Source organism: Panthera onca, chromosome C1 (assembly GCF_046562875.1).
Source record: "Panthera onca isolate mPanOnc1 chromosome C1, mPanOnc1 haplotype 2, whole genome shotgun sequence".
NCBI classification, from domain to species: Eukaryota; Metazoa; Chordata; class Mammalia; order Carnivora; family Felidae; genus Panthera; species Panthera onca.
In genome coordinates, this window is record NC_138346.1 from 18653082 (window position 1) to 18674481 (window position 21400).

General features: G+C 52.6%; 1 protein-coding gene across 2 annotated transcripts; it reads left to right on the forward strand.

The window, feature by feature from the left end:
• Positions 1-1875: 1875 nt before the first annotated feature.
• Positions 1876-20472, forward strand: PTPRN (protein tyrosine phosphatase receptor type N). 2 transcript variants are annotated; one of them, XM_078450856.2, is made up of 23 exons: positions 1876-2146; positions 3597-3647; positions 3886-3999; positions 6888-6984; positions 7863-8124; positions 8210-8564; positions 8986-9120; positions 9728-9762; positions 10666-10940; positions 11162-11248; positions 11568-11647; positions 11824-11888; positions 12807-13025; positions 13463-13663; positions 13764-13911; positions 14068-14141; positions 14380-14457; positions 14560-14679; positions 15639-15805; positions 18634-18687; positions 19829-19893; positions 20088-20161; positions 20322-20472. In XM_078450856.2, exons 1-23 carry the CDS (start codon positions 2032-2034, stop codon positions 20391-20393), a joined length of 2943 nt encoding a protein of 980 aa, XP_078306982.1. In that variant the 5' UTR covers positions 1876-2031; the 3' UTR covers positions 20394-20472. The 2 variants fall into 2 exon arrangements, with proteins under 2 accessions (XP_078306982.1, XP_078306983.1); XM_078450857.2 differs by having other exon boundaries at positions 8989-9120.
• Positions 20473-21400: the final 928 nt, after the last annotated feature.

Below are 21400 nucleotides of genomic sequence, written 5' to 3' on the forward strand. Positions count from 1 at the left end.
TATTCTGGGGCAATTTGAATATAAAAAAAGAATGATTACTGCAATTGATTGATGCTCATTGACTATATGAAAACCCATACTTCCCATAGTAATGCTCAAACAAGAAAAGTCATTAGGATGTTTCTTAAAAATTTATTTGTCACTGTCGAAGGTAGCTACTACACCCAAAATTCATTATGCTCCAAATTGGTAAACCAAAAAAATAAGAATGTATGCTACATTTCCAGCTGGAATTGTATTTCCGGTTGGAATTGTATTTCAGGGTAGGGGCGCCCAGGTGGCCCAGTTGGTTAAGTCATAGACTCCTGGTTTTGGCTCAGATCATGATCTCATGGTTCCTGATCTCCAGCCCCTGCATTGGGCTCTATGCTGACAGCATAGACAGAGGGATTCTCTCTCCCTCTCTCTCTGCCCCTTTCCTGCTCCCACCCTCTCTCTCAAAATAAGTTAAAAATGTTTAAAAAATTAACCTGATCCAATCAAGACATTAGATATAACTTCTAGTTTACAGTAAATGCAGGGGATACACAGGATAGATACAGGGCAAATACAGGGAGATCTATCATGAGGAAACAATCAGACAAATACAGAAGGCGGGGAGTTGTAAATAAAAACTAACCGGGTCTATCCAACAAGACATAGTCAAAAATGGGGGAGGGGCATGTCTGTGTTCATTTAAAGAGAATTAAGAGACAAACCAAATGCAATGGTGGTCTTTGACTCCTATTTTGAACAAAACAGATGGAAAAAGGCATTTTTTGGAAACAATTTGAATTTTTGAATATAAACTGAGCATTAAATGATATTAGAGAATTACTGTAAATTCTGTTAGATGTCATAAAGGCATTTGGATTATGTGGGAAATACCCTTATTTCCTGGAGATACATAATGAGATATTTATAAGGGAAATATGATGTCTATCATTGACTCTTAAATACTAAAAAGAAACACATCTGGCAAAACAGCAGTCACTGTTAAGTCTAGATGATGTGTATATTGAGTATTTACTATGCACCACTATCTTTTCTTGTATTTTGGAAAATTTTCCCTGAAAAGTAAGAGAATAAAGTGATCCAATCTGAACTTTAGAAAGCTCACTCCCTACCTTATTGGGCGAGAAGAGTGAAAACAAGAGACTAGTTAGTTGATTACAATAATATTAGTGATGAAAAAGCACCGTGACTTAGATAAAGTAGTGAGTAGGGAGGAAAGGAGTAGATAGGAGATATATTTTGCAGGTAGAGAAAGAAAGAAAGGAAGAAAGGAGAAAGAAAGGGGAGTCAGGGCTAATAACTAAAGAGAATATGCGTCATGCGTTTAGTATATGCCAGTGCAGTCCTTGTTCTAAGTGACCCACATGCGTTAACTCGTGTAATCCTCACAACCACCTTGCGAGGTAAGAATTATTGGCACCTCTTTTTTTACACGTCAGGAAACTTGGGCGCAGAGAGGTTAAGCAGCTTGCCCGAAGTTATACTCGCAGTAGGTGGCATTGCTAGAACCGGAATCCAGGCACACACATATAACCATCCCTGCTGTTAAGGATACCAGTACCATTAATTGAGACGCGTAACAGTACCTATTCTACTCACTTTTATGCTCATTTTAGGATTTATACTAACCGACTCACATGTATTTCCTGGTCCCCACCTAACTTAACCTTTTTCTCCAACCCTGGGACTGGTTGATAGAGGCGGTAGTCCTTGGGGAGAAGCAAAGGTCAAAAGGGGGTGGTGCCAAGTGGGAATTCTAGTGAAGCACCTACTATTTGGCAGAGGAGACGTGGGGCGGGTCGGCACCCCTCTAAGGCAGAGCTCTTACGCCACGCCTGACGCAAGTAAGCGTAAGAGCCGGGGGTGGAGATGTCGTCACCACCCGCCCAGGGTTGGCGGAGTTGCCGCGAGAGGGGCGTCTAGACCCCGCCTCGTAGGTGGGTGGGGAGTGGCAGGCCCCGCCTCGGCCCCTCTGGCTGGCTCCGGCCGGCGTTGCTGCGGTTGTGGCAGGGGAGCGAGTGCGCCGAGCCCCGAAGGATGCGGCGCCCGCGGCGGCCTGGGGGTCCCGGGGGATCCGGGGGTCTCCGGGTGCTCGTCTGCCTCCTGCTGCTGAGCAGCCGCCCGGGAGGCTGCAGCGCCATTAGTGCCCACGGTCAGGAGGAAATGGGGGGGGGGGGGGGGGGAGGGCGGGGGAAGTATGGTGCCGGGAGCAAAACTCGGTGGGGGGTGGGGAGAAGGTAGGAAGCTCAGGTAGAATGTGTGATGTCTGGAGTAGGGTAGGGGGAAGCACTGTGAGATGGGGAAGATGAGAGGGCGACTGAGAGGAAAGGGGCGTAGGCCTGGAGGTGGGGCTGGGAATACGGGGGCGGGACCTAAGAGAAACAGACTCCGGGAAAGATTGCGGGTTTGGGAGGAGGAATGGGGGTGCATATGGACAGAAGGATTTAGAGACGGGCTACAAGACCACGAGAGAAGCAAGTCGCGCCGAGGCGCCAAAGAAGTGGTGACTGGCGCTCAGGGATTGGGGGTAGGGGATAAGGGTGGGAAGAGGCAGCGCTGATGTCCGGGCGGTAGGAATCAGGGTCAAGAGCATCGGGATCCCAGCTCCCAGAAGAGGATCAGACCCAAGGAGGGACCAGGGTTTCTCTTTAAGCCCAGAGAGGCAGATTGCTGCGATCGAATCTCCAATAAGAGGAAGACAGCTAGGGGAGGCGGCAAAAGAGGGTGAAGGGAGAGGGGTCCTTTCCTGTCCCCCTCCCCACAGCCAGGCTGATGCTGACTCACATCTGAGCGGACAGAGACAGTCAGCGCTGACTCATGGGCCGGGGGAGGGTGGGGTGGTGGGGCGCGTGGGGGAAGGGGCGCAGCCTCACTGACGCCCTCCTTCCCCACCTGGTTTGGAGGCCAATACAGGGTACTTCCTGTGGCACTGTGGGTTGGTAGGGTGGCAAATGAAGTCTAGAACGGTGGAGGGGTCAGGTCTGTGGAGATTCCTGACCCTAGCTCCCCTCCCTCCCCCATAACTGCTTCCAGGCTAGCCCTCGGCAGCCTCAGGCTCAGATCTTCAGCACCGTGGACAGCGCCAGGGGGGCTCTGGGGCCGCTGACCTCAGGAACAGTGTGGGGAGCATTGCCCTAGAGACACCCCACCCTTACCCTTTTCCCACACGGAGGGAAGGTGTGCTAGGGTTTCCATCACTTCTGAGTCCCAACTTATCATAGTTAGGATGCTTTGGGAGATTTGGGGAGGAAAGTCCCTTCTCAGAATTTGGCCAAAAATGTCCTCGTAGTAATTCTATGAGAGTAGAAGTATATGATCCTCTACTACCCCCATGCACCTGGAAGTCTTCTCCCCATCACCCAGTTAAGCAAACTGAGGTTTTTAGGGAAACTATCCAGGCTCTCAGATCCTTAAAATCCAAAGTCAGATCCTGTGCTTCCTTCTGTTAAGAATTCTAGGCCTCTTCCCTACTCTCCTCCCAGCTTCAATCCTTTCTTTGAATGAAAGAATGGACCCCATCTCCTTCCCCCTTTCCCAGCCTGTTCATCCTCTGACCATTCTATGTGTGTGGATGTCTGAGCAGCTCACCTTTCCCCCTACAGGCTGTCTGTTTGACCGCAGACTCTGCTCTCACCTTGAAGTCTGTATTCAGGGTGAGTGAGGCTCAGGCATAGGATTTACAAGATGGGGAACACAACAAGAAAGAAGTGTGGGGGAGGTCGGGGGGGGGGGGGGGAAGTGGTACTAGTCCTGGGGAGAAGTGGGAAGGGCCTGAAGGAGCAGGGTTCTGAAGCCAAGAGAGGAGATGGAGAGGATAGTGCCCATTTGCAACCTGGACTTTAGAAAGCCTCTTGTCCAAGCCCCCTACTGACACCACTTTTGTGCTCTTAGATGGCTTGTTTGGACAATGCCAGGTGGGAGTGGGGCAAGCCCGGCCCCTTTTGCAAGTCACCTCCCCAGTTCTTCAGCGCTTACAAAGTGTGCTCCGACAGCTCATGTCCCAAGGTGAGGTCTAGCTGCACTGAAAGAGAGGCCTTGGAAACTTGGTTGTATAGGATGGGGAAGTGAGCGTGCACCTGACTCAAGGGTTTCTCTTTATGAAACATTCTTTTCACACCTACTTCTGGAGCCTCACCTTCCCAGACCTTGCTAGAGAAGGGGGCAAGACAGGAGTGGGAGGTGGAGCCATAGAGATGGGCTGTCCACACTCAGACTCTTTGGAAGAGTCTAGAGGAGGCTTCTAGAAGGAGCCACTGGAAGAGACCAGCATCCGTCTCCCTAGGGCCAGCGCACTTCCTGGAACTGAGTGCTCCAGAACCATGAATCCTGGAGTGCTTGGCCAGATCACTCCACTCATAAAATTCACTCGTTCAACAACTATTTATTGAGGATTTACTATATAAGCTTAGTTTTAGGTGCTTGGGATGTATCAGGGAATAAAACAGACAAAGATCTGTGTGTATTGGGGCTTACATTTTGGAATTTAGGGAGGGAATGCAATATATAAATTAGAAAACATATAGTATGTTTTAAGGTGATAAGTGACAAATATTACAAATATTACAAATATTACAAATATTTGTATTTACAAATATTACAGCATGATAAAGAGGTCAGAAATGGTCGGGTAGGAAGCTTCAGTATCAACCTGGGTAGTCAAGGTAGACTTTTTTGAGACTATGAAATTTGAACAAAGACATCAAGGCAGTGGAGGTGTTTTCCAGAAGGTTATCTGGAGGCAGTGTTTCAAGCTGATCAAACAGCTAGAACAAAAGCCTTTACTAAAGCAGGAGCATGAGTTTGAGGAACATCATGGAGAACACCTTTATGGTGTGGCTATAGAGGAGTGATAGGGAAAGTGGAAGGTGCAGTCAGATAGGTATTGGGGGAAGAGATGCAGATCATTGTAGGGCCTTATAAGAAAACTGTTGTCTTTAAGTAAAAGAGGAACCCATCACAAGGTTTTGAGCCTAGAGGTGCATAATCTCACGTCTACCTTAAAAGGGCCATGCCTGCTGTTGTTGAGAATAGACTGAAGGGAGTCTAGGGTAGAAGCAGGGAGATCATTAAAAGCTACCACAGTGACTCATGTAAGAGATGAATGTTGCATGGACCAGGTGGTTGCAGGGAGGAATTTAAGATGTTCTTTCAAGGGGCACCTGGGTGGCTCAGTCAGTTAATCATCTGACTCTTAATTTCGGCTCAGGTCATGATCCCAGGGTTGCGGGCTCAAGCCCCATGTCAGGCTCTGTGCTGAGTGCGGGGCCTGCTAAGGATTCTCTCTCTCACTCTCACTCTCTCTCTGTCTCTCTAAAATAAATAAAAAATGAAAAAAAAGACGTTCATTCAAGTACAGTGGGAAGTTGAGAGTATGAGGTTGGATTTTGAAATATGGAGTATTCCGGAGTGGAGATATAAATTGCAATTAAACCCATGATGTAGATGAGATAAGCAAAGGCTTTAGTGTATATGAAGAAGAGGCCTAGAGAATTATAATATTAAGAGGACCAGGACAAGGAGAGGAACCAACAAAGGAGACGGAGAAAGGGGAACCAATGAGGTAGGAGGAAAAACAAGAATGTCTCGTGTTCTAGAAGCCAAGTGGAAGTGTATTGCAGAGGAAGGAGCCATCAGTGGTATCAAATAATGATGATAGATGAAATGGGATGAGATCTGAGAACTGGCCACTGGCTTTAGATATGCAGAAGTCACTGGCGATTTTGATGAAAATAGTTTTGGTAGAATAGGTGGGAATAAAATCCTGAATAGAGTGGATTCAAAGGGAATGAGAGGAAAAGAATTGGATACAGCCAGCACAGATAACATTTTCAAGGAGTCTTGCTGCAAAGAAAAGGAAAGAAATGGAGTGAGAGCTGGAGAGGAATGTGGGGTCATGCAGTAACTTTTTAAGTTGAAAGGAGCTCCATCATGTTTGTAGGCTAAAGAGAATAATTCAGTAGAGAGCAGAGAAAAATGATCATATAGGAAATAGGGGGAAATTGCAGAGAAGATGTTCTTGAGTAGATAGTAGGGGATGAAATCTAGTGCCTAACTTGGAGGGATTGGCCCTAAATAGGATGAGCTATCTAATGTTCATAGGCAAGAAGGCAAGTATCGACGCTAGTAGATCCTAGAATATGAGTTAAGAGCAGACTATTAATTCAGAAGCAAGGAAGAAGGAATGGGAGTAGAGAGTGGGAGATTATTCCTTTAGAATAGGTGACTGACCTTTCCTGAGAGCAGTTTCATAAAAGGCAAGAGTCAGACAGGAGATCTGCATCAGCACAAGATAATTGATGGTGGTGGTGGAGGCGGGGGTGGTGGTGAAGGTTTAAAACGTGTGCAGTGCTTTGGAGTTTTCTGAGCACTTTCATTTCCCTGATTACACTTGATCTTCACAACAGCCCCATGAAGTATGTCTTTTTCCCACCTTACAAATAAAGAAAAGCAAGGTTCAGGGTCAACAAAAATAAGAATAGGAGTGATAATGATGGCAATAATAAGAGAAGCTGTTTAAACTTCACAACGTGACAGGTACAGTTCATACCATTTTACATTAGGTTATTTTAATTATCACAGTCTTAGGAGGTATAAACCCCCATTTTACAGAAGAGAGAATTGAGGCTCAGACAGGTTCAGCAATTTGCCCCAAGTCACACAATGAGTAAGTGGCAAACTTAGTTTCACTGGAGGCAGTCTGACTCCCAAATCTGTACCGGAGACTGGGAAGAGGGCAGCTCAGATCAGCCACCAAGTCTCTGGAGCACCTCCACTGCCCCTCTGCTCTACCAAACTCAGTACACTGCCGGGTAGGGAGTGCGGTTTTGATTTTCACCGTTACTGGGCCCTCAGACTGTCCCGAGCCAACCTCACCCTATCCTGTCCCCTGGCAGGATTGTCCTGGCACGATGACCTCACCCAGTATGTGATCTCCCAGGAGATGGAGCGCATCCCCAGGCTTCGCCCCCCAGAGCCCCGTCCAAGGGACAGGTAGGCATCTTTTCTCAACAGCTCGAGCACAGAAAGGCTGGTGGGCCTGTGGTCTTCCTAATGGACAGAGGGAAGTGGCCACCAACGTCAGCAGCCTAAGGCACAAGTAAAAGAGGTTCAGGAGTGGTCATCTGGCGTGTTCACATGCTTAGTAGGAGCTGAGCTCATCCCCGGGGATCCAGCAAAACAGCAAAAAAAATATTTTTGAAAACTTGGACATTTCATAATTTAAAAGAAGCATCAAAGGGTCAGCATGGGACAAATACGAGTTTTGTCATACTGAAGTTGTTTAATGTTCCATTTCATTGCTATGTGGAATGATATGTGGAAAGATCATCATCTTTTTGTGGTTAGGGCCTATGAAAGCATTGTTCAGACCCTGCAAAGCAGAGGAAAGTAAATGAGGGTCGTGGGGCTCAAGTGATGATACCAGGAGAAAAAAGGCAGAGTGGGGTGGGAGGGTAGAGTCGAGGGGCACAGTACTGAGTGTTTGAAGGCCAGGTGTGGGCATATGAATATAGGGGAAACGAGGCAAACTGTAGCCCCAGTTTATCTAGAGAGGTACCTGGCTGCCTTCCCCTGTACCCATTCTCTCCTTTTCCATCCCCTGCCTCACTCTTCCCTAACCTCTGCCGCTGTGTTTCGGGGACCCAGGCATGCTTACCCGGGAGGCAATGATCTATACCCAGGCTTGGCCCTCTGGTCCTTCCCCATGCTACTGTCTCTTTCCCTGAGACTACTTCATTTTTTTTTAAGAGGTCAGGTTTACTGTAAACTGCTGAGCCTGTCTGGTCCCACCATCTCTGTGTCCTGTATGCTCTGTACACTCTTGCCCCGTGCAACCAACACACACACATACACTTTGCTTTTTTCCCCAGATCTGGCTTGGTGCCCAGGAGACCTGGTTCTGCTGGGGAGCTGCTTTTACAGGGCATCCCTACTGGCTCCACCCCTGCTGCCCAGCACCGGCTTCCTCAACCTCCAGTGGGTGGCAGTGGTGGGGGGGTGGGCTCTCCACTGTCCTCTCTGCAGGCTGAACTGCTGCCCCCCCTCTTGGAGCATCTGCTGCTACCCCCGCAGGCCCCCCACCCTGCCCTGAGCTATGAACCTGCCCTGCTGCAGCCCTACCTGTTTCATCAGGTGAGCTTTAAACACCGGCCCCACCCCAACACCTATCCCCGAGCCCTGACATCTGCTCTCACCTGGATCTCTGATTTCCCCACAGTTTGGCTCCCGCGATGGCTCTCGGGGCTCAGAGAGCTCACCCGGGATGGTCAGTGTCGGCCCCATACCCAAGGCCGAACCTTCTGCCCTCTTCAGCAGAACTGCCTCCAAGGGCATGTTTGGGGCTCACTCTGACCACTCCTACGGGGACCCTCCAGGGCCTTCACCTGGTCAGCTTTTCCAGGAATCAGGGCTTTTCTACCTGGCCCAGGAGCTGCCAGTGCCCAGCAGGGCCAGGGCACCGAGGCTGCCAGAGCAAGGGGGCAGCAGCCGGCCAAAGGATTCTTCAGAGGGCTATGAGGAAGAAGGGCTAGAAGGTCACAGGGAGAAGCTTCCTTCTCCAGCAGAGCAGCCAGGTAATGGAGTTCTCAGCATCCATTCCCCTCCTGTGGAGCTGCATTCGGGGTCTCCTTCCTAACTATCCATGCATTCATTAATCTGCCCTTAAAGTCATTCATACATTTAATTAATGTCCACTGACAACCTAATCTCTGCCAGGCACTAGGTGGGCAGTGGGGATACTGTAGGGGGTGGAGCTGACATAACTCCTTCAGCTGGAGAGTCACGATGTCCATAGTGGGCCTGAAGTCTGGTCTTGGCCCTAGGAAGGCCTTTCCCCCCAAAGTGTGGACAAGGGCTGGAAGGTGGAGGGCATCAGTTTCCTGGTGTTTGAAAAGAAGCTCTTAAATGTGCTAGTTCCCTCCCCCACCCCCAACACATCCCACAAGTTCATGTCACCACCACCCTCTCGCCATAAGCTCTGCGTCTTGCTCCCAGCAGATGTGACTCTGCAGAGACTGGCATCTGTGCTGGCGGGCTATGGGGTGGAGCTGCGTCAGCTGACCCCTGAGCAGCTCTCCAGCCTCTCAACCCTGCTGCAGCTGCTGCCCAAGGGCTCAGGACGAAATCTGGGTGAGTGTCCAGGCAGAGAAACTAGCAACTACCAGCTCCATGATGGCGTCTTGCCCCCATCTCTCAAGACCACATGGAGCAGCCTAGAGGGGAAGGGTCAGGGTCAGGGTCAGGGAAGGGAGTTCTTTTGAGACACAAGCACAGGGTCATTGCCTGCCAAGAGCAGGAAGCAAGGGAGTGGGGTGGTAAGCTGAGTTAGAGCAGGAAAGAACTTCAGGGTGGGAGTAATGGAAGAAGCCAACAGGGGGTATGAGCAGGGATCACTAGGCACCAAGGAAGGTGGGTGGATGATAACAGCCTCTAAGGAAGGGAGAGGCCAATGCAAAGGTGAAGCCAATAATTGATGGGTAGGGGGAGGACTGAATAAAGAATAGTTTTGAGAGGTGCAGCCAATAACACAGGGAGAAGCTGAGAAAACAATTATAAGGTAGAAGCGAACAGGCTTGAGGCCACGCTTAGGATCAGACCAAAGACAGGGCTGGGTCACTGAGGGAAAAGAGGCCACAGCAGGCTCGGGGCCCCTGGCCCTCTCTCCTGCCCATGTTGTGTGGACCTTGGCCTTGGCCTTGACCCTTTGCCCAAAGTCTTGTTTTTCCTGTCTCTACAGGAGGGGCTGTAAATGTCGGAGCTGACAACAAGAAAGTGAGTTTGTGGCACCTCCCTGGCCCACAGAGCCCCTGCCAGCAAACCCCCTTGTCAAAATCTAAACTTCAGCATCGGGACCCAAATCTGTGTCCTCCACACCTCTTCATTTGGGGCGGCGGGGAGCAGGGGGGGACCCAGGCCCAGGGACTGCAAGTCATTGCCTAAGATCTCACTTTAGGTTGATGGCAGAGCTGGGTCTAGAAACTGGAATTCTCGACTCGCTGCTTTTTTTCACTGTAGTCATTTCAGGCCCTGCTCTGAGGATCCCTAGGCGAAGGGGGAGTTGCAAGCATGCATGCTCCTAGCCCCCCTGTAGCCTGAAGAGCTCTCTCTTTTTCACATGTTGGACTTCTGCGATTTTGTGGCTACACAGAAGTCTAAAACCTATCACCAGCCTGTTCACCTCTCTCCTAACGCCACCTTCCCTCACTCCAGAGGCTCTCCCCACTCCAGCCCCATCTTGCAGACCATTACTGACCACGCTGCACTCATTCAATCCTTTATTCATCCATTCATCCACCTGAGTCACTTTTCTGGGTAACCTCTCTGTGCCCAGTGTTGCCCTGGGCCCTGGGGGGTAGAAAGAAACAAGTCCAGAGGTCCTCTTTAGGGACCTCAGAGTTGGGATGTGGACCCCCATTCCCCTATCCCCTCTACTGTCCAGAGATCATACCTCTATCCTCTCTCTTTTTTTTTAATGCTTATTTGTTTTTGAGGGAGAAAGAGAGGGGTGGGCAGAGAGAGAGGGGGGACAGAGGATCTTAAACGGGCTCTGTGCTGACAGCAGAGAGCCTGATGCAGGGCTTGAACTCACAAACTGTGAGATCATGACCTGAGCCAAAGTCAGACGCTTGACCGACTGAGCCACCCAGGTGCCCCTCTATCCTCTCTTCTAAACAGACAGTGGAAGAGCAGGTGCAGGGTGGACACACAGTGGAGCCTCCGCCCCCCACACCCTCCCTTCCTGGATACCCCACTGCCAGCCCCACTTCCAGTAAAGCCCAGCAGGTGCTGATCTCTGGATCCTCTGAGCCCCCCAAAGCTATTGGCCACCCTGCCACACCGGTCCTGCTGGAGAAGAAAAGTTCCCTGGGCCAGAGCCAGCCCACAGTGGTGAGGCCGCCCTCAGCTCAGCCATCAGCAGAGGAGTACGGCTACATTGTCACTGACCAGAAGTAAGGGCTTCAGCCTGGGGAAGATTTTTAGTCTACCCTCCCGGAGGGGGAGGGGGTGGGTTGGCCTGCCTGGATAGAAACAGAGAGCAGAAATCCAGATGTGAACTGGATGGGGGTTGGAGTGGGGAGTGAGCTGCTCTGCATCCTTGGAGGTGGCTTGTTTCAAGGAAGTGGCTAAAAGGATCCCCGCTTTCCTTTCTCTGCTCGCTCCCTGCCTCCAGGCCCCTGAGTCTGGCTGCAGGAGTGAAGCTGCTGGAGATCCTAGCTGAGCATGTTCACGTGTCCTCGGGCAGCTTCATCAACATCAGGTGGGGCTGGTATCTGGTATCTAGAAGGTAGCTTGAGGGGAGAGGTGGCTGGTGGGACTCAGGGAAGGAAGGGAAGACAAAGTCTTGGTGAGTGGCCAAGGCAGGCACCCCCGCCACACACACACACACACACACACACACACACACACACACTGGATGCTGGCCTCCTCCAGCATTTCTTGGGCCTCAAACATCCCTATAGGGCATCTCTGTTCAGCCTCAGCTTCCTTTTCTCATGGGGAGAGGGCCAGAGTTGGCCTCTCTGTTACAGTCTGGGGTCTGTGGTGGGTGAGGCAGTAATATAGCTCCTGTTTGGCAGTGTGGTGGGACCGGCCCTCACCTTCCGCATCCGACATAATGAACAGAACCTGTCTTTGGCTGATGTTACCCAGCAAGCTGGTAAATACTGCCTGGTCCCAGCCCCAGCCCTAGTAGGACATTCCTAGGCCTGTGGCTGATGCCCCCACCTTGAAATATTTCCAGCGCACACAGGCCCTGCCTGCCACCTAGCATAGCATGACGGGGGTGGGGACCACATGTGGCTGGAGAGAGTCTGACCTACATCTTCCCTGCAGGGCTGGTGAAATCAGAACTGGAAGCACAGACAGGGCTCCAGATCTTGCAGACAGGAGTGGGACAGGTATGAGAACTGAAGAATCAGCTGACACCCCAGAGGGCTGACGTTGCCCGCAAGAGATGGGGGCAAACTTGGCAGGAGAACCAGAGCTGAAACTCCTGTACCTGGCTGGCCCGCTGGCTTTGCCAAAGCAGCCCTCCCCCTTGCAGTTTCCTTTCTGGCCAGCAGATGGCCCCAGTGGCGGCTCTTCCCGCGACCCCCAGCCCCTATTGCTGGACCAGCCTTCCATACTCCTGCTTGGAGTAACGACCTGAGATGTCCATAGCCTTCTGGAACAAAATCTCTAAATTTTAAGGGAAGATCCTATGCATAAAGGACATTAAATTCAAATATAATTATAAAACATATAATTTATAGATTTTAATTATAGTTAATATTTTGAGAGAGAGTGTGAGCAGAGGAGGGGCAGAGAGAGAGGGAGAGAGAATCCCAAGCAGGCTCCACACTGTCAGCACTGAGCCCAACACTGGGCTCGATCTCACAATCCATGAGATCACGACCTGAGTTGAAATCAAGAGTCAGACGCTTAACCAACTGAGCCACCCAGGCACCCCTAAACTCAAAATAGATTTCTATTCTGCATCCAACACTGATGCCTCCCATTCTACTATTCGATTCCAAGCTGTGTCTCCAAACTTCTCTACATCCATTGTTTAAATGCAAAAACTCCTGGGGTGGGGGGTGGGGGGTCATCCAGTAAGTTTCAGGCAGTGCAGTGTGGTTGAGCTGGTCTGATGGGGACTGAGAAGGAGGACCTGGGGTCTATTTGAAACCTTCTGCCTGTGCCACCATGCCCTGCCCTCTCAGCTTTGCCCCAGGGGACACCCTAGCAGGGAGTGTGGCAGGGGAGGACAGGGCTGAGGAACGGCTCCTACCTCTCCCCTGCCGCCACTTCCCTTGATTCTAGCCTTGTTCCCACAGAGGGAGGAGGCGGCCGCAGTCCTTCCCCGGCCGGCCCACAGCACCTCTCCCATGCGCTCCGTGCTACTCACTCTGGTGGCCCTGGCGGGTGTGGCCGGGCTGCTGGTGGCTCTGGCAGTGGCTTTGTGTGTGCGGCAGCATGCACGGCAGCGGGACAAGGAGCGCCTGGCAGCCCTGGGGCCCGAGGGAGCCCACGGTGACACTACCTTTGAGTACCAGGTGTGCAGCCCCAAAAGCTGGTTGATGACAGGGAAATGGAAGGGGCTTGGGAGTCTGGGTCGCACATGGGGTGAGGGTGGGGTGTTGGATGGGGAGTGAGCACACATCCTTGGGAATATCCAGGCAGGGGCTACAGAAGCCCAAGCTGGGGTATTGTGGGGGCATTTCGAACGGATGGGAATTGGGAGAAGGTTCCTAAAGTTCTTCCCAATGCAACAATTCTGGGGTTCTGGGATTCCCCTCTAATATCTGAAGTTCTCACAGGCACCCCCCAAACAGAACACCCTTGAAAAGGATGAGGTCCAGGGCAGAAAAGCCTACCCCACAGGAGAAGGATTTCCTATAAAATCAATCAAGGATAAGCCTAGAATTGAACCCAGGACTCTGCTGAAAAGGGTTCAAGGGGCCTGGGACCCTGCCTGATTTTTCTTCTGCAGGACCTGTGCCGCCAGCACATGGCCACAAAGTCCCTGTTCAACCGGGCGGAGGGCCCGCCGGAACCTTCTCGCGTGAGCAGCGTGTCCTCCCAGTTTAGTGATGCGGCCCAGGCCAGCCCCAGCTCCCACAGCAGCACGCCATCCTGGTGCGAGGAACCCGCCCAGGCCAACATGGACATCTCCACAGGGCACATGATTCTGGTCAGGACTGGGCCCGGGCCCAGAGCCGGTGAAGGGACAGGATGGTGGGAGAGGCAGGGCTGAGGGTGTGGGCCGGAGCCAGGCTGTGCTATCCCCGTAGGCGTACATGGAGGACCATCTGCGGAACCGGGACCGCTTGGCCAAGGAGTGGCAGGCCCTGTGTGCCTACCAGGCAGAGCCCAACACCTGTGCCACCGCCCAGGGGGAGGGAAACATCAAAAAGAACCGCCACCCTGACTTTCTGCCCTGTGAGTCCTGCTGGCCAGCCTGGCCCAGCCCTCTCTCTGCTGGGAACTCTGGAGGGCTTGGGGGAGGGGCTGGCCGCCTGGCTCAGGTCAAGTGGCAGAGGGACCGGCACCCCAATGACCGAGGGGCACCTGAGGTGAGACGTGGGGTCTGTGCAGATGATCATGCTCGCATCAAGCTGAAGGTGGAGAGCAGCCCTTCTCGGAGTGATTACATCAATGCCAGCCCCATTGTAAGTGGCCCCAGCTCCAGCCCCCTCCTCTGCCCCGTTTTTATCCTGCCTGCATGAACTCCATTACCTTCTGGTCACCATCCACCCCATCTGAGGCCCTGGAATTGTGAGGCCGGGTATCCTGGCATGGAAATGGGGGTTTCTCAAGCTCACCCACATCCTGGCCTGCTCCCTTGGACCAAGCCTCTCTCCAGGAGCATGTCCCATTCTGGCTCATGATGTGTCTTCCCTGCCCCAGATTGAGCACGACCCTCGAATGCCAGCCTACATAGCCACACAGGGCCCGCTGTCCCATACCATCGCAGACTTCTGGCAGGTAAGTTCTTGGAAGGAGGGCTTCTCCAGGGACCAGTGGCCTTTGAGGGCAGCTGGGGCCAGCCGGGGCCCAGAGACGTTAGAGTGGAGTCTCTGTCCCTAGATGGTGTGGGAGAGTGGCTGCACTGTCATCGTCATGCTGACCCCACTGGTGGAGGATGCTGTCAAGCAGTGTGACCGCTACTGGCCAGATGAGGGGTCCTCCCTCTACCACGTATATGAGGTCAGCAAGGCCCCTATAGCCAGGGGACAGTGGGAATGGAGAGTGGGTGGAGAACCAGTCATACATGTATGAACGTATATGCATATAAACATCCATATGCACACACACACATTCACACATACATGTACATCTACACGTATGTGTCCAGTCTAGGGCCAGAAAGCATTTATAGGGACCGAAGGTGAAAGGTACAGAAACGAACCCATAAAGCCACCAAAACTGAGGTAAGCAACTAAGAGTCAAGAGTATATGAGACAGGGAAGATAAAACCAAAGACCAACATTAAGACCTACTTTAATTGAGCCTCACTTAGCTCTGAGTTTCCTGGAAGCCAAAGCCAAGAAAGAAATACCATCAGTCACATAGGTTGCCCATAGAAGGCAGACACAAACTTTTTCCTTAGGAGAGAGGCGAGGTAGGGGGGGAACTGGGTAGAGGCAAAGCCAGGCGAGGAAAGAGGAACAGGTTCCTGGCACATGGAAGGTGCCCCTCCTGTAAAACAAGAGTCACTAAGAGCACACTAGAAGCTTCTCATCACCAGGTGATCCCTGAACCCAGAGAGTAGGTATTCCATCATCAGATGAGCACTCGGCAGTCTTTTCTAAACTTTTTAAAAATTGGTGTTGCTCATGGTTAAAGAGAAAGAATAAAACTATAGAAGTCCATCAAGCTTTGTGGTGTGTGTAGCACAGACACTTTGCTAGACTCTGTGAGGAAGAGGAAGGAGAAGCTCTGACCTCAAGAAGCCCGCAATAGTTGTGTCTAGGTGGAAAAACCACCGGTTGTCCTGAGCGGCAGATAAGAGACGCAGACGACTAGGGGGCTTGGGGACAGCTGGGACAGTTGGAGCAGGCAGTCGGGTAAGCTTCTTGGAGGATTTAGAATTTGAACCGGCCTGGGAAGCCGGGAGGATTTGGAGGGGCCCTGCCGTGCTCAGGCCTGGGTTCCCTCGCGGGCAGGTGAACCTGGTGTCGGAGCACATCTGGTGCGAGGACTTCCTGGTGCGCAGTTTCTACCTGAAGAACGTGCAGACCCAGGAGACGCGCACGCTCACGCAGTTCCACTTCCTCAGCTGGCCGGCAGAGGGCACTCCGGCGTCCACCCGGCCGCTGCTGGACTTCCGCAGGTGAGCGTCCTGAGCCTGCGCGGAGGCGCGGCCCCAAGAGAGGCTCGGAGGAGCCGGCGAGAGAGCCGTCCGCACGGCAGCAAGGGGTTCGGGGGGTTCGGGGGGGGGGGCGGGGGAGGGGCGCTCTAGCCTGACCTGGAGCCTCCGCCTCTGACCTCCAGCCGCCGCCATCCAGACCCCCCAACCCGGACTGATGCTCTGTCTGTCTGTGCACATCCCTCCACCCCTGTGGTCCTGCTCCGTTTCTGCTCGCTCTCGCTCTCGTTCTGCTGGCTGTGTCTCCCTCGCCCCTTTCTCTCCCTACCTCCCCAGGTCTGGCTCCTTCTCCATTACCCCCCCCCCCCCCGCAGATTCACCTTAGTCCAAGCTCCCTCCCTCTCGCCCTCTCTCCCTCTACTTGGTGCCCGCCTCCTTGCCTCTCCTGTGCTGCTCTTTCAGAGCTCCAGCACATTCCATGTGTCCCCTCTCCTCTCCTCTCTCACTCCCTCCTGCCCATCTCCCCTTATTTATCACTTGCTGTTTCTTTGCTTCTGTTTTTCTTTCTCCCCATCTCTCTTTCCTTCTTTTCCTTTCTCTGTCTCCTCACTCTGCCTCTCCCCTCATCTCTTGGTCTCTCTCACTGGCTGAGTCTGTCCCACTTTTTTATCTCCACATCTCTCTCCCTGCACCTCTCCCCTGTTCTGTCCTCCGTTCCCTTTCTCCACCTCCCTGCCATCTCTCTCTCACCCTCCCTCTGTCTGTCTCCCCACTCTGTCCTTCTTCCCCCCTCCTCCTCTGTCTCTCTCCCTCTCACGGCTGCCAGTGTCATTTTTGTGATCTGCAGCTAGTATTCGCTCTCCAGTTGCATAGTCACAAAAGTGATCATTGGCAGGTGTGGCCGCTGCATGGACAGGACAATCCGATCAGGACTTGTGGGCCCAGGGGCCCCCTGAAGGCTGCTGGGAGAGCTGGGGGCTGGCGGGGGTGGGGGGGGGGGGTTGACTCAGAGGAGATAAACACCATCAAAGGCCTTGCAGAGGATCTCCGGATTCCTGGGGACTCCGTGGAGCCGGTGGGGGCTGGGACAGGAAGCTAACTAGGGGACTTACCCAGTTCTGACAACAAAACCACCACCAGGCCAGTCCTCCAGCATCCAGTCAGTCTTCCACTCCCCAGACAGGTGGCTGAGGAAGGAGTGTGTTGCCCCTAGTGGGGCCTCGCCCACACTGCTGCCCCCCTCCCCCCCCCCCTTGTGGTCTGCAGGTGCTGAGCAGGGGTGGGAAGCTGAGGATAGTTTCTGAGCCTCAGGATAATGGTTTCTACCTGGGCTCCCTGATGCCTGAGGCACAGGTGTCTCAAAAGCAGTGCCAGGGGTAATAGAGCTATTTCCTGTTTTCCTCATTTAAAAACTCCTTATGTGCATGGACCGTTTTTTTAAGACTGCACAGGTAAGTTACAAGGTTACATTTCTTTGCTTCAGGCCAGAATTATGTAAACTCAGTTTCAGTTGGCATTAGACAGCCAGAACAAATTGCTGCTTAATCAGTATGGTTCAGTGAAGGTCCACCAGAGGAAAGGCAAAATATATTTTTTTGAAGTGCTAAAAGTGACCCTGAGCAAGTTCCTTGATCTCCCTGTTTACTTACCTGTGAAATGAGGATGATGACCCATACTTAGGGAGTTGTTACAAGAGTCAATGGGATAAAGTCTGTAAAAAATCTAGGTGCCTGGCATACAGCGAGGGCTCGATTAATTCTAGATGCAATTCATGGTCATTCTTATTAAATGATTGGGAACTACTTCGGCAACTTCTGTTCAACCCCAGCTCTCTAACACATGAGCCAATTTGCTAGAAAACCATATGGACTCCTATAAAACCATTCGAAGTCACCTGGCCCTTACAAGCCTGGGGGAATCAGACGGGAAGGCCATTAAGTTCCAAGTTTCCCCTGAAACAATCTAATAACCCCTAAGGAGATCCTCCCTAGCCCTGGCCCGTTGGGGGTATCAGGCTTCTGCAGGTGACTCTCAAAGCAGAAAAGTCATAAGGGACAAGGGCAGGTTAGCCTGGACCACTGAGGAAGGGACAAACCCCCTGTTCCCTCCTGAGAGGGCAGCAATCAGGGTAGCAGAAAAGAGTCTGGGGTCCAAGTGGACCCCAAGTCTAAATACGACCCAACCACAAAACACCTGTGCTGAGATGAGGCTGATTCAGGGAGACAGACAGCAACATAATGTTCAGAGCTGAGAAGTGGTCCTCCCCTGGCCAAAAGAGCTTTGTGCCTAGGTCTGCCTGACCTCACTGCTAGTAAGGACTCCAAGGAGCCTGAGTGGAGAGGGGAACAACCTGGACAGTGGTAAAGGAGGGGCAGAGCAGGAATGTGACAAGATTGCCACCCTTGAAGTCACCAGAAAGCCTGTTCTCCCTGGACTTCTGGCAGAGGTCACTATTAATATGTATTATCATTAACGGTACTGCATTTATCGAGCACCTACTGTATGTCAAACCTTACACTTAATTCTGTACACGAATTATCTCATGTAATCACGGTGAGAAATCTAAGAAGGTTACTATTATTATCGCCCTCATTTCGCAGGTAAGAAACCTGAGGCTCAAAGAGGTTAAATTAGTTGTTGTTCCAGGGGCACAGCGTGGGCACCTAGCTCATGAAATGACAGGGCAAGCCCAGTGCCACCCACACCATCTCTGGTTCTTTGCCTCCAGCCCTGACTCATTTCTCCAGCCCTCTTCCCTCCTCTGCCCTGGGCATGTGGGGAGAAAAGGAAGAAAGAGAGGCCCACAGGTGGGTGCTGGTACCCCTCACCCTCACACCCATTTCTTGTTGCAGGAAAGTGAACAAGTGCTACCGGGGCCGCTCCTGCCCCATCATTGTGCACTGCAGGTGCGTGAAGAGGGGCTGTGGGCAGAGGTGGGGAGGAAAGGGGACAGGACAGCCCAGGCCAGAGGGCTCTGAGGTGGGGGCACTCATGATTCCTGCCCTCTCTCTGTCCCCGGGTACATCTCCTATGCATGCTGCCTGCCTTGATGCTGGCAAACTAAAGCCCATGGGCCAAGTTCAACATACCATCTGTTTGTTTTTTGTTTTTTTTTTTAGTTTTATGTATGTGTGTATGTATGTATTTGGAGGGGGAGGGGCAGAGAGAGAGAGAGAGAGAGAGAGAGAATCGCAAGCAGGCTCTGCGCTGTCAGCACAGATCCCGATGCGGGGCTTGATCTCATGAACCATGAGATCATGACCTGAGCCAAAACCAAGAGTTGGACACTTAACTGACTGAGCCACCCAGATGTCCCACTATCTGTGTGTATGTGTGTGTGTTTTAATGGCCCATGAGCTAACTATGGTGTTCATATTTTTTTTTTAATTTTTTTTTTAACACTTATTTATTTTTGAGACAGAGAGAGACAGAGCATGAACGGGGGAGGGTCAGAGAGAGGGAGACACAGAATCTGAAACAGGCTCCAGGCTCCGAGCTGTCAGCACAGAGCCCGACGCGGGGCTCAAACTCACGGACCGCAAGATCATGACCTGAGCCGAAGTCGGCCACTTAACCGACTGAGCCACACAGGCGCCCCTGGTGTTCACATTTTTAAATGGTTGAAGGGGAAAAAAAAAAAAAAAAAAAAAAGGAATGTATGACAGAGACTGTACTTGGCCCACAAAGGAGAACGTGTACCCTCTGGCCATTGACACAAAAAGTTTGCTGAACAAAAGCCTGGCCAGAGGCTGGAAGGGGCGGTCCCATCCCCTCCTGCTGCCTTCACCTTAAGACTGAGCCGGGGATCTCCTCTTAGGTTGGCCCACTACCCAAATGACACCCCATGGGTCACAGGCTCCCCACTCAAGTCCCAGTTCCCAGGGCCAAGGGGCTATGACTGCTGCCTCCTTAGCTCACTTACACCCTCCTCGAGCCAACCCTAATGGCTCCACCAGTGTCTTCGCCACCTTAAGCCTCCCGTCTCCTCTGCCCCTTCCCCTTTTCTGCCGGGTCCTGAGCTGAGCCTGTCATCCTCTCCTGTTTCAGCGACGGTGCAGGGAGGACTGGCACTTACATCCTCATTGACATGGTACTGAACCGCATGGCAAAAGGTGAGGACCTTCCCCACGGTACCTGCAGTCCAGCCCCTGATCAGACTTTCCAGAACCCAGGCTCACAGGAGCTCTAGGAGGGACAGGTTGTTACACCCCCAGGCTTTGCCCAATCCTCCAAGCCTCCCGACCCAGGATGCTCCAGGCGTTCTGGGTCCTATCCTCCTCTGGACAACCTCCTCTCCCACCTCCAGGAGTAAAGGAGATTGACATCGCTGCCACCCTGGAGCATGTCCGTGACCAACGGCCCGGCCTCGTCCGCTCTAAGGTGACTGTTCCTCTTTGCCTTGATCGTAGCTGCCAGCCTTCCCCAGGAGGAATCCCCCTTCTCCCAAGTGACCTCCCCAGCACCCCCTCCCAAAAGCGCCCCTGGTGCACAAGCAGAGGTCGGTGCTCCCCGTCACCATCCTCCCACTGCCCTTCCCCAGGACCAGTTTGAATTTGCTCTGACTGCTGTGGCGGAGGAGGTGAACGCCATCCTCAAGGCGCTGCCCCAGTGAGACCCCTGGGGCCCCTCAGGGGGCAACCAGCCTCTGCTCCCTCTTTGCCTATGTGAGCATCCATCTGTGTACCCACTCCTCACTCCCCAGCCCCACGACCTTGGTCCCTCTTGGGGATGGCCAGCCATCCAAGAGGAGTGTCAGGAAGGGGGAGTGGGAAGGGGCGGGCCCACCCAGCCTCTCACACGTCAGCTCCCATGGGGGGAGCTGGCAGACAGCCAGGAGCGGAGGAGAGTCATGGGCAGCAATTCCACCCAGAGTCTTCTCCTGCCTGAGTTCCCTGGCCCCATCTCCTGGAAGCTCCCACTATGTCTGTGTGGACAGAACCGGGCGAAGGGCCGCCACCCCCAGCCCTTCCTGCTTTCCCAGCCCCTGCTGCCTGCTCCCCTACCTCTGTGACGCCCCTGCTCTGGCCCCCGCCCTCCCTGCTTCCCTCAGGCCTCCTCCCCTGCCCTCCTGCCACGTGCCACTCAGCTCTCTCCCTCTGGCACAAGAGAACATTTCTAGAAAAATCTACTTTTGTATCAACGTGAAATAAAGTTAGTGTGTCGTGTGTGCAGCTGCAACCTGGACTCCTACGCTTTTCCGGAGGCTCTGCTTCCAGACTCCGGCTCCGGCCTCAGTGGGGAGCTGGGCCCTGCTGCATTTCGCAGGAGATGCAGATAGTGATGGGTGAGCCAGGCTGCAGAGCCTGGTTCTCAAGCCCTGAATGGTGGCCAGGAAGGAAGCAGTTCTCTGTGCTGTGCTTCCCATGTGGCTGGCAGCCTCTCTCCAAGGCGCTCACATACGCCAGCTTGTTGAATCTTCAATCACTAGCCCTGAAGGAAACTCTCCCAAGGAAATGCAAATTGTATATAGTGGAGTTTGCAGTCGAACCCGGGCATGCTTAACCTCTTTACTGCCTCTCTTAATTCTAGAACAGCTGCTTTGTTCCCTTCAGCCTCAGGAAGATGTACATTGTGCAGGACTGAGGTTAGGACTGGGCGAGGTGGTACAGGCAAAGTGCC

Bases quoted from the DNA above. Each gene is read 5' to 3' on its own strand.
- PTPRN (XM_078450856.2), top strand. From the start codon at position 2,032: ATGCGGCGCCCGCGGCGGCCTGGGGGTCCCGGGGGATCCGGGGGTCTC. The intron at 10,941-11,161 runs GTAAGGGCTTCA...CCCTGCCTCCAG, and splicing joins TACATTGTCACTGACCAGAA to GCCCCTGAGTCTGGCTGCAG. The intron at 13,026-13,462 runs GTGTGCAGCCCC...TTTCTTCTGCAG, and splicing joins ACACTACCTTTGAGTACCAG to GACCTGTGCCGCCAGCACAT.